The 14,932-nt window shown below is 41.0% G+C and overlaps 1 protein-coding gene across 3 annotated transcripts in view; it reads left to right on the forward strand.

Moving 5' to 3' along the window:
- FRY (FRY microtubule binding protein) overlaps positions 1-14,932 on the forward strand; it is a 203,376-nt gene that overhangs the window by 83,497 nt on the left and 104,947 nt on the right. For all 3 annotated transcript variants that reach the window (XM_075265973.1, XM_075265972.1, XM_075265974.1), the window contains exons 11-20: positions 125-226; positions 1,534-1,637; positions 1,970-2,078; positions 4,173-4,259; positions 4,889-5,060; positions 5,941-6,073; positions 7,968-8,075; positions 9,620-9,875; positions 14,021-14,203; positions 14,347-14,433. In XM_075265973.1, coding sequence (XP_075122074.1) covers positions 125-226; positions 1,534-1,637; positions 1,970-2,078; positions 4,173-4,259; positions 4,889-5,060; positions 5,941-6,073; positions 7,968-8,075; positions 9,620-9,875; positions 14,021-14,203; positions 14,347-14,433 — 1,341 coding nt within the window. The remainder of the gene's footprint in view (positions 1-124; positions 227-1,533; positions 1,638-1,969; positions 2,079-4,172; positions 4,260-4,888; positions 5,061-5,940; positions 6,074-7,967; positions 8,076-9,619; positions 9,876-14,020; positions 14,204-14,346; positions 14,434-14,932) is intronic.

Below are 14,932 nucleotides of genomic sequence, written 5' to 3' on the forward strand. Positions count from 1 at the left end.
AAAAACATGGGGGAAAAAACACATTCAGGTTATGTTTTACACAGATAAATACATTGAATATATGGCAGTACAATTACGTTATATTCAATATTAATTAATTATTTTTTTTTTATTTTTTTTTAAGGCATTGTACCCTTTGGTGACGTGTCTGCTATGTGTCAGCCAGAAACAATTCTTTCTAAACCGGTGGCATATTTTTCTCAACAACTGCTTATCTAACCTGAAGGTAAAGGTGTCATCTGTATCATCCATCACATTTCAGGTTTCCGTAATTGAAGCACAATGAATGGTGTGGTTGTTTCTTTACATAAGTCTTTCATTCCTACAACGGCTTCTTAAAAAGTGAAAACCGCTCAGGCTCCAGAAATGTACAATAATGTATTAGATTGTGGTGTTTTAGTAAAATTGGTTTAATGTAAACCATGTGTATTTAGGAATGTATAGTAGAAATAAACTTTGGTGGAAGATGTTTGGATGACCTGCGGTTCTCTAATGTATCGCTAAGCTACACACGGCAGAAGTGGGAGAGGGAGCGCAATAAGACAGCGGCAGGAACAGAGTATACATAGGGTTTTCTCGTACATGGAAACATATAGGTCTGCATAAGATGCATAAAGGGGCAAAGGATTTATTAAAAACCCTAATTTTTACTTGAGGTACATCAGAGCAATAAAATGGTGGTTACGAGAGAGTGCATACCCTTATATAGTTTTTTTCATCTCAAGTATTTATGGCATAGCCATGTGATCTACCACAAATGTCTTATTGATATTATTGGCTGAAGAGTCTTGTCACTGTGAATGAAGATGGCCCTGACCCCACCCAATCCATCATTCTTGAGATAGGCACAAGTCCCACATCTGTAAGGCATTTGTGCATATGCCATAAATGTCTTGGATGGTGCCATCTCAGGAACCCACAGTATCCAAAGAACAGGGCTCCTTCTGTCCCTAAAAACGAATAGAGTACGTAGCTTGAGGGGGTGCAGAGGGTGAAGTCGCACCAGGGCCCAGGAGCCTTAGGGGGCCCATAAGCTCTGGCATCAGTATTGAGATTGCAGCTTCCATCTGGTCCATAAACCAAGGAGACTCACAGATTCCCCTAACCACACTAAGGTGGTTCAAAATCCTTAGCTCCCGTAACCATCACTATCAAGAATTTGTTTGAGGTAGGGGGCCATGGACTGAGGCCCACAAGACTTTAGTTATGCCACTGAAAAGGGGCAACGCTTGTGCATGTTTCATTTCCATCGGAAGTTACGGAATTAGCCAGACAGGCTATAAATACGGAGATGGGAATCCATCAATTAAAATCACTTACCCCTTAAACATACACTTATTTTATACGTATGAGAGAGTTGGGAAGCCGCTAAACACCTCCGATTCCCTTACCAAATTTTAAGGTTGTAGGCAAAAACAAAAATTTTAGATGTTCTACCAAAACCTATAGTTTTTGTTTGTGTTTGTACTATTTTCTTGTTGCCCGTTATATAGTGGTCTTCCAGCCATTATATCCGTTTTGTCTTTTTAACAGAATAAAGATCCTAAAATGGCACGAGTCGCACTGGAATCCTTGTACAGACTACTGTGGGTGTATATGATAAGAATAAAATGTGAAAGTAATACCGCAACGCAAAGGTTAGTCATGTGTCTTTGGTTCAGAGCGTTAAACATGGTGGGAGTCGTATGTATGGTATGACAGCAGCCAAGATTAGTCATAATCCATGTGAGTCTGTGGGATCCACTCGGTGATACTTGGTGAAAGTGGGTTGTTGGGTTTCATCCTCACTACCTTCTGTCTTGTGGAGTTTGTATTGTTCCATATTGGTTGCGTGGGCGTCCTTGCACCTCTCTGGAATGTGGTACATACATTTATATTCTATAAAATTGACCATCTTTGTGTATGGAAATGCTGGTAATACCTTTATAATGTTCCCTATGTGTCCTAATCCTGATAATTTTTTTTCTAGCCGTCTAACAACCATCATCGGGACACTATTCCCAAAGGGTTCGCGAGGGGTGGTACCCCGAGACATGCCTCTCAACATCTTCGTCAAGATCATACAGTTCATTGCACAGGTTTGTACCATTTCAAGGCCAAATGGAGTCAACTGAGCTAAAAGCTATTCAGTATTTGGTTTGTTTGACTGGATTTTATATGTAGTTTTTCAGATATGGCCTAGTGGTTGGCTTTGTTGACTTGTCTGTTTTATGAATAACTTGACAACTGGTTGGCGATGTTTCCCTGCATGCTCTGATACTGTGCCACCAGTGCTGACAATGTCAACCTCTATGACCAAGTGGAACAGTATGGCTAGATGCATACGATCAAGGTGCTGTGAAAAACATCCCAAGGGGCACCCGTCATCACAGATCCACAATACATTTCAGTGTGTGGAAGGATCCGTGAAAACCGCCAAAAAAGAGAGAGCCCATTCACTCTCTCTTTTTTGGTGGAATTAATTCTACATCTGATGTCCATTAAAAAATCGTCCTTCACTCGGCAAGTTTCCACTGTTTTTTGAATGTAGCCTAACATTTAGTTGTCAGCTTATTCGTGGCAACACAAAGTTCTAAGATTAGATATTCCAAAGTTGTTATATCATGGGAAGAACCAGTATCTACTAAAATAGACCTGTTAGGAGAGGTTTTCCAGGGAGTCTTTGATACTTTCTTACTGCCCATGTTCTTTATGCATTGGCTGGTTCCGACACCAGATCAGGAGGTCGAAACTTGCACCCAACTCCCTCCTTTTCAGTTGGCTTTACTATTACAATGGTAAAGCCTGCAAGCCACTATATATATGTATGTAAGTCCATTGAATATGGAGGAGATGGGAGCTGGGTGCTGGTTCTGAGTTCATGACCTGGTATCGGAAGTCCAAGGTTCAATACCAAACAAAAACCAAACTTGGAGCGGAAAGTTCCGTCTAAGTGATGATTTGACCACATACACGCATGCCCATCTTCATGCAGTTGGAAAATAGTAATACAATGCCCATTACTGGTTGGTTGACATCTAATGTTTCGTACACAATTTATATTTGTTGGTAGATATAACTGAAAGTATAATTTCCTCCCAAATATCCTCCAACAGCAAATTTCAGAGGAAATGAGGATCAGTTATTTTAGATGTCAACGTGCCAAATCTTATTACTCTGCCAGGAAATAAGGTGCTGCTAGAGATGTTTGGCAGCGTCTTGCCTCTCTCTTCCCCATTGAAATAAACTGGCACGGTCGACTAAGTTGAACTTACATGTTCTGTTGAGGTCACAGAAGATAGTTGTTGGCCAAAGGGGCATTCGGCCAATGACAATCTTATTGCTAAGATATGCCATAATATTAAGACCTGTTCTGGAATAAATATTGTCAGGTGGCAACAGCTTCAACCCAAAAGTCTGGAGTTTTTCAAGATTCAGTAACTTAAAATAGGAACTATTATTTCAATAAACTTTGCATAAATCAATAGTGCATTCGGATATAAGAAATGTTGTAATATATCTTATGAGAAATGCTTCTGTCTACTGTTATCAGGCCTTGAGATGGCTATAGCAGGGATTTTCACAGTGAAAGTCATTTTAACAGATTGCAGGTCACATGACTCGGGTGGCTCTTTGTCGTAGAAGTCTATAGAATGGGGAGAGGGAAGAGTGAATAGGAAAGGAAGGAGATAAGAGAAGCTTAGTCTCATGCTGGAGCTAAATAGAAGCTTTTTATCACAACCAAAGCACCTTATTCACATCCATACAGGGCAGTACTTCTCCATAAATGTCTTGGGGCTGTTTGAGTAAGAGATACAGTTTTGAAGCCTGTTCTCCTTTTCTTACTGTATACAGTGTATGGCAGCTCGTCTCCATGCACCAACTGCAAACGCCAGAGATAGCTTGCATAGGGGGAACTGCTAAAAACTGCACAATATAAGTCACTTACTGACCAGTAATCGTATTACCTCTCACGTACACATACAGTTTAGCAGATCTTCCGAGGGATATGAGCATAATCACATGAAACAAGAGAAACAAGTGGTACTATCCTGGGAAGAATGATTTTTATGGTTTTAGTAAAGTATGTGCTCTTGGTTCTAGCGTGTATATGTAGTTTATACTAGTTTGGGGGGGGGGGTTCACTCGCTGATTCTTCCATTTCTTCATTTTCTTCTTACATTCTACTTCAGGAACGTCTAGATTTTGCCATGAAAGAAATTATTTTTGACCTTTTATGTGTTGGAAAAGCAGCAAAAGCTTTCAGCCTCAACCCAGAGGTAAGGAGTTTTTTTTGTTTGTTTTTTCCTTATTCACAGGCTATTGAAAAATGGCAAATACTGGAATATGCCATTCTTACTTTCTTGAACTTTATATACTTCCTTTGAAATTTCATCATCATCAGATCTTCACAATGGCATAGTCGCAAAAAGCTGAAAAACGTAGGCATAGAGCTAGGGTTGAGCTGATCTTGAGATTTCAGGATCGATTTCAAAATCCGATTTCCGATCGTTTTCCAGCCGGTCCCGATTCCGATCGTGAAATTTGCTTGATCGCCGATCGGGATCCGATCTTTTCCGATCCCAATCCTCAACCCTAGTCAATGCTTCTCTATGGGAAAAGTCACTTGAGGGTTTAGCCGATCTCACTGGAAAAGATCGGGTCGGAATTCCGATCGCGATCGTGAAATTTACTCGATCTTTTCCGATCCCGATCGCTCAACCCTACATAGAGCCAGTGCCAAGCAGTTGTCTTCAGAATTCTCAGACCAGGGCAGCATGTGACTTTTGGGGTCTTCGTCCTTTCTTTGTTGCCAACTGGCTTTAGTAATCTTCATCATTTAGTAATCTTCATCATGCCATACAGATTTATTTTAACTATGTTACCTTTTTTTCTCCTTTCGCCACAGAGAATGAATATCGGGTTAAGGGCCTTTTTGGTGATTGCGGACAGTTTGCAGCAGAAAGATGGGGAGCCACCCATGCCAGTGACGGGAGCTATTCATCCTTCGGGCAACACCTTACGTGTGAAGAAAACCTACCTGAGTAAAACTCTTACAGAGGAGGAGGCTAAAATGATTGGTGAGCAAGATCACATTCAAGGAGACACTAAGGGGGCGTTCACACTACCATTGGTGACCATCAGCAGTGTCCATAACTATTGTCCGTTACAAGATTTTAGCAACAGACACTAGCTGAATCATCAGTAGTCCATTGAAATTTCCATTCATTTCAGTGGGATTTTATCCTGTGTCCGTTAGTGTCTGTTTGTATCTGTTTACACCCAGCGGACAAAAAAAATCCTACATGCAGGACTTTTCTATCCATTAGAAAAAAAACGGACAGCAAGTGGCCATTATTTCTTTAACATTGAAGTCTATGGACAACGGACTTATAATGGACAGTAACTGATGGCTTAGCTCAGTTACTGTCCGTTTGTGTCCGTTATGATAGGTGTCCATTTTTATTTTTTTTTAAACACACCTTCATAACGGAATCCAAGGGTAGTGTGAACCATACCTTACAGTACAGGTCTTGGTGGAGTGAGTTTTTGGCACTTTTCCCTTTAGCCCTTTACCTACCTTACCATGCAGACTGCAGTTAATCCTGTATACACCTACAACCCAACTCCACCTCTAGCCAATTTTACAAGTGATACCAATGGGAAGTAAGCCATGTAGTAAGCCACTATGTGACAACACTGGGGGTAGCTCATATTCAGAGAGAACAAGGTCATGTGTTAAAATTCAACCTGCCCATTCCTTCCTTCTCTCAACATTATCTCTCCCCCACACACACACATTAGATAATCTGCCTGCCCTCTTGACTTTTCCTTAAGAAAAGCCTTTAGATAAATTGGTCCTTCCTTATCTCCTCCTGGTCTGTCATTTAGCACAAGATGGTTCCTGTAGGACAAATTCATCCCTTTATGCATGTCATTTTTCCTTGTCCTTTTCTCCAGGCATGTCTCTGTATTACTCTCAAGTACGTAAAGCGGTAGACAACATTCTCCGACATCTTGACAAAGAAGTGGGAAGGTGCATGATGATGACGAATGTACAGATGTTAAACAAGGAGCCTGAAGACATGATCACGTAGGTAGTTTCTTGGAATGATTTATTCTTTCTCAATGGCTGGAACTATTGAAAGGTCCAATAATGTCTATAAATGTATTTCTGCAGCGTATTCTAATAATAACGTATAGTCAAACCTGTCTAAAAGACCGTCCATTTTTCCAGACCGGATTTCTGTTCCGCCATGTATTATACAAACTGACCATCGTCTTTGAGTTCACCACACCTAAATGACCACTTTTCAATGCAATTTTGGATGGTCGTCTCAAAATGCTTTCACTGTATTACTATTTTGTATAGATAGGACAGATCTTTGTTGAGATGTATCTTCTGTGTTTTTCCTACGACAGCCCTTGTGCTCTTTCTGAGCGTTTTATAGGGACGTTGTGTGAATAAATATTACCATCTACATCCAAGGCGCATGATTTCTGATAGATAGGTCGTAGCTTTTATTATGGATGATGATTTGGGTCTGTACAATGGATAACTTATAAGAATCCTGCCCAATTTTCAACATTTTGTACTAGTTCTGTGGCTGCAGTGGAGTTGTGGGCTGCACAGATCAACACCTCTATTATAATTTATACCATAGATTTCGGTTAGTGGCACATATAGAGCCCAGATATATACTAGTATAGGTCACTACATCAGCATTAAAAGGGATTATATCTTTGGAGTGGCTGAACAGATTTGGATAAACAAAACACCAAAATGCTTAGGGTGACCGCACCTATCCATGCTTTTTCAGACCTGGCGATGGGTACTCTTTAAATGCCGCGACATTTGACAGTACCTACAACATGGATGGGATGCTAGTAAATCCCATCCACACATTGCAAAAAAATACCTGCAGCGAATATGCTACAGTTTCCAAAATCTTAGCATTTTTGGAAATTGCCACGTCAGTTATACCTACGGAAATGCTGACGGTTTCCCTGTAGGCATAAATGAAGAGGAAATCTCTGTGGACTTTCGAAACCGTAATTTTGTTTCCGCCATGGTTTTTCCCGCAGCTCTTATGGCTGTGCGGGCATGGACCTTAGCCTAAAAGGAGTCTGTGCAGGTTCAACTCCAGACTCCATCAAACAGTTGATTTTCCCTGAATTGGTCACCGCAGTAGAAATATAATATGGCTGAGCATTTCTGCCAGAACCTTCTAGCTCTTAAGGCCTTCTATGCTTTCCATATGCTCTGACTCCAATGATCCTCAGACAACCCCTTTAATATTAAGGATTATATACTAGTCCTTTCCATGCTTTTCATGACAGGTGAGATCTGGTGCAGTATTCTGTGTGCCTTTACACTTATGTACTAGCCTTCCTGCACTAAATAGATAAGCCGCATCCATTTCTGTTGAAGGTTACTTTTCCCTTGCGTCATGCGTTCTAAATTCGACAGCCAATTGTGCTCTATATTTGTGAACGAATGAATATATTTGTGAAGGAATGCCTCTCTATGACTCACCGGCTTCATCCACTTTTGCAAAGCGAGAACATTAAGAATCATTTTCGGCAGCAATTTAGAAGTGAAGCCTTGCATGTCGCGGCAGCAAGTATAAGCATGAGGATTCCTAAGAAACCGTCGCGATTAAAATACCCTTTGTCGAAGACAATTGTATATTTTTTACTGAAATATTGTGTTGTTATCTCTGAACCGCTCTGGCGGGCTGCAGGGTACACTGTTTCCTGCCATGGAAGGATTCTGGTGAAATACATGTATTGAGCTGATGTTCCTTTGATGCAAGAAGTCTTGGGAAAATACGTAATAAAGTAAACAGAGCGGAGTGTCTTTATTAATGTAGCGTGCCCAAGTCTTTCATTGTCAGCCAGCGGTCTGCTGGAATTGCAGTAATGACTTGTTTATGTAGGAAGTGTGCAGACTGCTCTGATCTCCTTGTACCATGTTCACATTTCAGTGGAGAACGAAAGCCAAAGATTGACCTCTTCAGAACCTGCGTAGCAGCTATCCCTCGTCTGCTTCCCGATGGGATGTCAAAACTGGAGTTAATTGACTTGCTTTCGAGGTATGAGGCTTCTTACCGCTTAAGAATTTTTAGGTTACTTTGCTAACCACTAAGCTACCATACTGTCTCATGGCAGGGTTAGAAGGTTTCCTGTTATTTTTGCATTTCTAAATCCATCAGCCGCCATCATTAGGGGATGCTGTGGAACGGCTACACGTTTCCACTTGAAGGTAACCTATCGTTGTTTGGGACTACTAATAAACCAATGTGGCATTAAACAGATGGGGTTTAGGGTCCCAAACCTTTGTACCTACCACCACTTGCCCATAGTATCCTTGTCAATGAAAGTTTGAAGATTCCTGATGTCCTTTGAGAGGTGCGGGACGTTGCTCACAGTGAAGCCAAGGTCAGGACATCTTGCATTACTGTTCATATGGTTGAATTGCAGAGCGTGTGCAGCGAAGCAAGGTGCACTGGTCTTGGCTTTATTGTGCACTATACGTCTTCGACAGGGTCTCTCAGTGGACTCTTCCCAATAGACAGCTTTAATCTGTCATTGCTAAGGATACCATCAGTAAAAGTGGTAGCCAACAGAGTTTTCAGACCCTAAACCTTGGCAGGTTAATGAAATGCTGGCAGTTTAGTAGTCCCTGACAGGTTCCCTTTAAGTTGCACATGGTACCCCCCCCCCCCCACCACCGTGATATCCACATGTTCAAATGGAGGAAATGCAAAACGATTGTCCCATGAGCTCATCAGTGGAAATAGTCTTGAGTTAGTCAAGAATCAAGTTATTCTTCTTGGAGGTGTATAATATTCTTGGGCGCACAAGCTGCTACATATTGCTTTTGCAGTTTCTTCGTTGTTGTTTTCCATTCCACAGAAAAGTAAAAAAAAAAAAATCAGGAAAATTATTTTATTATTTTGTTAAAATACTATTTAGTAAAGACGACTTTTCACCATCTCCACCAACTCCAGTTCTTTGTCTCCTTTAATAGGCTACGCTCCACTGATTCCAATATAGTCAATCAGTGCCGTTTGTTTTGGTACCTGATATGCTAATTAGGCTCTGTACTGTCAAGTGAGAGGCCAGAAGAGACAAGGGGGTGTGGTTCTGAGGTCTGCCACTGATTTGCTATGCATCACGCCCCCTTGCCTGCTCCTGCTTGACACCACCCACTTAACAGTACAGAGCCTAATTGGCTTATAGGGCACCAAAACTAACTGCACTGTGTGACAGTGAATGGGCTACAGAAAATATTCCAACTGTGTCAGAATCAATCAAGAGGGGCCTATTCAAAGATGCAAAGATCTGTCCTAAAGGTTCGCTTTAAAGCATCACTACGTTTTAAGATCGTATATAATATGTGGACCATGACATGATATTTACCCTGATGCTTCCTGATATTTTATAATATTGAAATTTTTATAAAATTGTTCCCTTTGTTTAATTTCCATTTTGGCCCCTGGTTTGTCACTTCCATCTTCTCGAATGCTAACTGATCAGCCTTTCTTCTATGTAATCTGTGTTATACTATGACTTCCTTTTAGGTGAGTGGCAGTGATTGATGTAGTTATTATATGTGTTTCATATGTCCTTGCAGGCTGTCTATCCACATGGATGATGAACTGCGGCACATTGCACAGAATTCTCTCCAGGGTCTTCTTGTTGACTTTGTGGATTGGAGGGAAGATGTATTATTTGGATTCATAAATTTTCTGTTACGTGAAGTGAATGATACCCACCAGACGCTGCTTGATACTTCTCTCAAGATGCTCTTGCAGTTGCTCACCCAGTGGAAACTCGTAATACAGACCCCTGGGAAATTGCATGAGCAGGCGAAAATCAGGACATCAGAGGTAGGGGGGTTTTCTATTCTCATATGTTCCTTCAATGTCTCCCAGTGGGAAAATCATTTGGGCACAATTTCTATATCTAGTCTGGTCTAGTTTTCTATATTTATCTGGTGAAAAATGTCCTATAACCAATCATAGGTTGTGACGCTTGTCTTGCCCCTGTTATGGAAAATAATGGAGCGACAAAGTATGAAGTAAAGAACTAAAATAAGAAAACCAATAAACCTGATTTCTATGCAACACATATTTTTCTACTCCAGTTCAGCTCGCCACCCACTGTGGAGGGAAGGTTAGGTTGCTTGGAGTCTTATTGTAGTAAGGGGGAAGGTTGCTGCAGCAGCAATCTGCTTCCCAGCCAGAGACTGGTTTGGTATGATGCAGTATATATAAACAATAGTGGAATTTATTAACTGGTGTTTTTATGCCACTGTTAATGGGGTTTTCCCACACCTGTGGTTAGGTCATTAGTAGATCAGTGGGGGTATTATACTCTCACCCTGCCCCAGTCAGCGGATCCAGCATCAGAAGCTACTGCAGTGGAAGAGGAAGCAGTCTTCTCCCATTCTGATGCTACCCCCATCCACTGCGTATTGGTGATTCCAGGGAACTGCAATTTCGCTTATACGCCTTGAATAAGAACAGACCGCTTATGCTCCCCATTCACTGCTGTAGCTTCTGGCGCATGGAGGTTGCCAGAACAGCTGATCCATGTGGGGTATTGATGTTGGACCCCCCCATATACTAATGACCTATCTCCGTATGAAACCTGCCTTAGGGGCTAGAACCCATCAGGAGACCCAGAATGAGATGAGCCAAGTGTATTAGAAGGCATGCTTCTTATACTTGACACATCTTCTAGAAGTCTGAGTGCCATTATGAACTGAACTGGTGAAGATTTTTGCTATAATTTAGACCTTTTTTTTTTTAACGTATATTCTAATAAATCCATTTGACTGTGCGAGGCCATGCCCCCTCCTCTTAGACACTGCCCACTTTTTGGAAAAGTGGTATCCGATGTGAAACGGTATCTGATTAGTAAAAAGCCGCAAAGTGCGCAAAGGTGGAAATAAATTTATTTGCAACTTTTATATATCCGAGAACTGGTGTAAACGATTTCAGAAATTTTCCATTATTCTTTCTTGTGCTTTTTTTATAATATATATTATTTATCTGCATTATTATTTGGGTTATGGAAGAGAATACTTGATGTCTCTTTACAGCCACCTATGCCCATAGTTTTCCAGTATGACATGTTGAATGACTTGTAGGCGTCTGTCTCCTAAATCCAGTCATATGGATCATTTATTGAGTTTTATGCCTCTTATGTTGTGTAGCTTTTTATGGCTTTTTCATAGCAACCTGTTATATATGTAAAGCTTACAGGCTTCACTGCTGTAAAATCTTCTTTCTTCCTGGTTTCTTGCGTCATTTGGTGGGCGGGGTTTCATATGCAACCTGCCGTTTAGCTCCGTCCCCAAATTACCGTGTAGCTCTGCCCACCGCATAGCGTGAACCTCTGGGGTGGCTGAAGGGCCTGTGATGTCATCAAAGGTCCTCAAACAACACTATATGCACAATATTGGATTATGAAGTACAGGCAGGAGCAACTCCATTCTGTGTTACATGCAGAGACTGCCTGTCTCTGCCATAATGAACACAATTGAATTAGCTAGCCTGATAACTGGGAGAACAGAAGACGAGTTCAGAAATGAAAGCCGCTCCTCTCCTCTATCTGAGTGCAGGAAGCTAGGTCACGTGGTGCAGACACAGGAATAGCTAGATACACAGGCTCGCTCCCTGCACTTAGCCCCTCCTCCCTCCCCCCTGAGAGCAGAAGATACATCACTTGACTTTTGACCAGATAAGTCAAGGGCTGTGTCAACAATGAATTGAAAGTAAGATAGTGGACAAACAAAGCAGTTTTGCTGAAGCAGTGTATTTAGGAAAAGTCTTATATCCACATTAACAAACAGTATAGATAGGATCCTTGTGATGGGACAACCCCTTTAACTTTATTGTGTAGGTCTGTAGATTTATAATGATATCCAATATGTGTAGGCTTTTGCTATTCATAATTGGGTTCATAATCCTTTTGCTCAAAAAACCCGAAAATAGTTTTTTGTCTACTATGAATAAACTGGTGTAAATTTCCATATGTTTGGCAGCTTGGTAATCTTGCTCAGGCTACGTTCCTTGCCACACGTGAGGGCAGCGTTCAAAAATAATACAAAAACACACATTTTTGCATAAAACTCAGCCTGTACACGTGATTGTGAATTTTTAATGCAGAAAACTGGCATACAAGGCGTGATGAATCTGCCCCAATATATGTACAGTAAAGCCCCAGGCGGGCGAGATTGGTGTGCTAGCCATGTTTTTCCCGTATAGCACACTGACCCATTCATTTCCACGATTTCCACGGATCAGTGTGCGGGTCATGAGTCTGCACCGCAAAATATAGAGCAGGTTCTATTCTGTTCAGTGTTTGTAGCACAGACTCGCCTACGGAAGACGAAAAACCACGGACAGCACATGGATGTACACTGTAGTGGAATCTGAGAATTTGGTGGCCGTTTTACAAAAATGCACAGATACCGGGAATTGTAAGTTACCGGGAATGTTTTAGTTTTATTGTCAACCAGAGGGTCACTTTAATTGAGAAGTCTCCATAACCAGGTAGTTGTGCTGTCATTGCTGAACTCCATATTGCCGTTGTTCTAAGAACAGGCTAGATTATATGTGCATGAATAATATTTTAGATTTGGGTTATTTTTACGACTGGACAAGTCCTTTGAGATTGATCTACTACATTGTGATGTGGCGCTGTTCTGAACGCTTCTTCTAAATTATTTATGATGTGATTTTCTAAGAAATGACAAGTCTACTACAAGGTCAGAGAAGGAGGGATGTATAGGACGACTATGCAGGCTAAATAACTGGATCCAGTAGTGGCTAGTTACACATGAACAGACAACAGAGACGTTCATTGTATAATATATGTTATAAACTTGGGGTTAAATGTGAAGACGTACTTGGAAAGAGATCTTGCCGAATAGAAAGAAAGTAGTGCTGGCTTACATATTCGAGACTTTAAGGGTGTTTTCTATGTTACTACTTAGTATTGGCATGAATTAGTAACTTGTCTGATATGGATCCAGAACAAAGAGGGCGCTTGGTCTCGTCTCCATTCAGTCTGCAGCAGATTGTGGCCATTTAGTGAAGGGGAGCCAGAGAGTCTCCATTTTTTTGTTAGTTCCCCTTCTCAGTTATGGTATTTCCACTAGATATGCTACAAATTGTCTGAAGTGGAAAATCTTTCCGATCGTCTAGTGGCCACTTGAATGGAAGCTAAGCTGCAGTGACTCTGCTCAGCCACTACACAGAGAACAGCGCTGTCTGATTCTCGTTCTAGTATGTGTTGCTGAGAACAGCTGATCAGTGGGGGTGCCAGGTGTCGGACCCTCACCAATCTCATATTGATGACTTATCCCTATTCATAGCCTGGAAAACCCATTTAATATATTGATTTGAGCATGACTTCCTATATCCTCCTTTCCATCAGTGTCCCATTAGTATATAACTTTCAGACCCATTATCTTGATCGCTAGGGAGGTCCCAATGCGGGAGAGGGAATAAAGTTGCTGCCAAACACTTCTGGGGGCAGATTATCTCCATCAAGATCAAAAGGATTGGGCATGGTGGAATTCAACATGCCCAATCCTTCTTTTTTTAACCATTGAGCAAACATAATATAATTTACACATATATATTAGTTGAACCTGTTGGACTGGTCTACCTTGTATATGTCTAACATGACACTCAGCATAGGTAGACGTTTTATTCATATGAACAGGAAGTTATAGAATTTAACAGTTAATGTAAAAAAAAAAAAAAAAAAAACCATTAAAAATTTCAACATTTTAGTGTTTTTATGCAGTTTGGATGTTTCTATGTTTGCTGTTGAGTTGTTTTTACAGTTACATATAAGGAGACCCATATACTGTCCTTCCTCTGCGCTCCTCTTTAGTCTGTGATGGTAGTTGTAGTTCTCTGTCTCACCATCCCCATCCGTTTTAATCCACGTTATCTAGAGAACACATTAGTATTAGGGTTTTATTTGTATTATTCCCATGGCTTTTCTCTTCCAGCTGATACCTAATGGCTCCAGTCACAGGATCCAGTCTGAAAGAGGACCTTATTCCAATGTATTGCACGCGGTGGAAGGATTTGCACTATTGTTACTTTGCAGTTTTCAGCTAGCGACCCGAAAAATGGCGGTTTTAATACTCAAAGAGGTCCGAGCCTTGTTTACTGCACTGGGACAAGCTGAGGTATGGATTGTGCCGTAGATCCATCTGCTGCTGCTGTGTAATTCTCACCCTTTCTCTCACAGGTCACATGGAAGTAATGACATTTTTTGACCATTTTATGTTGTTATATGGAATATAATATGTTCTTCTTTTATTGATTATAGGAAGATGACAAGCCAATGATAGATGTGCTGGATCAGCTCAGTCCTTCTATACTTGAAAGCTTTCTACATGTTGCCGTATCTGACTCTGTAAGTAGTTTTTGCCATCTGAGCGTCCTTTATTTTATTTAATCGTTATATTTCTGGTATCTATAGCCATATTTGTAGTGCTATTGCTGCAGTTTTTTAGGTCTGATCATGGAAAATGACCTCATTGTACAATGCTGTGGGTCGGGACAGCCCATTTTACTGTATCTCCTATGAGACTATCTATTCAATGACTTTCTGACATGGAGTAAGATCCTTGCTGTATGTTGACGTCCGTACTATGGCGTTATGTGGGACTAAACCATTTCCAGTTCTACTAGATCTTTCCCCAATGTTCTTGGTCAGGTTAACCTAGCGGACTATTATTCTCTTGACTGGGTATGGTATAGGCACCACGGTGGTGACAGTAACACAATGTAAAGCAAATGTATGATGGTTTGTGATGCATCATATGATACATTTGTGGAATTTGCAATTATGAAGGGCTTTATATGAGAAAGTTGGGTCTTGTCCCTTTTCCACCTCTGTAGACCAATATGTA

Source organism: Leptodactylus fuscus, chromosome 2 (assembly GCF_031893055.1).
Source record: "Leptodactylus fuscus isolate aLepFus1 chromosome 2, aLepFus1.hap2, whole genome shotgun sequence".
Taxonomy (NCBI): Eukaryota; Metazoa; Chordata; class Amphibia; order Anura; family Leptodactylidae; genus Leptodactylus; species Leptodactylus fuscus.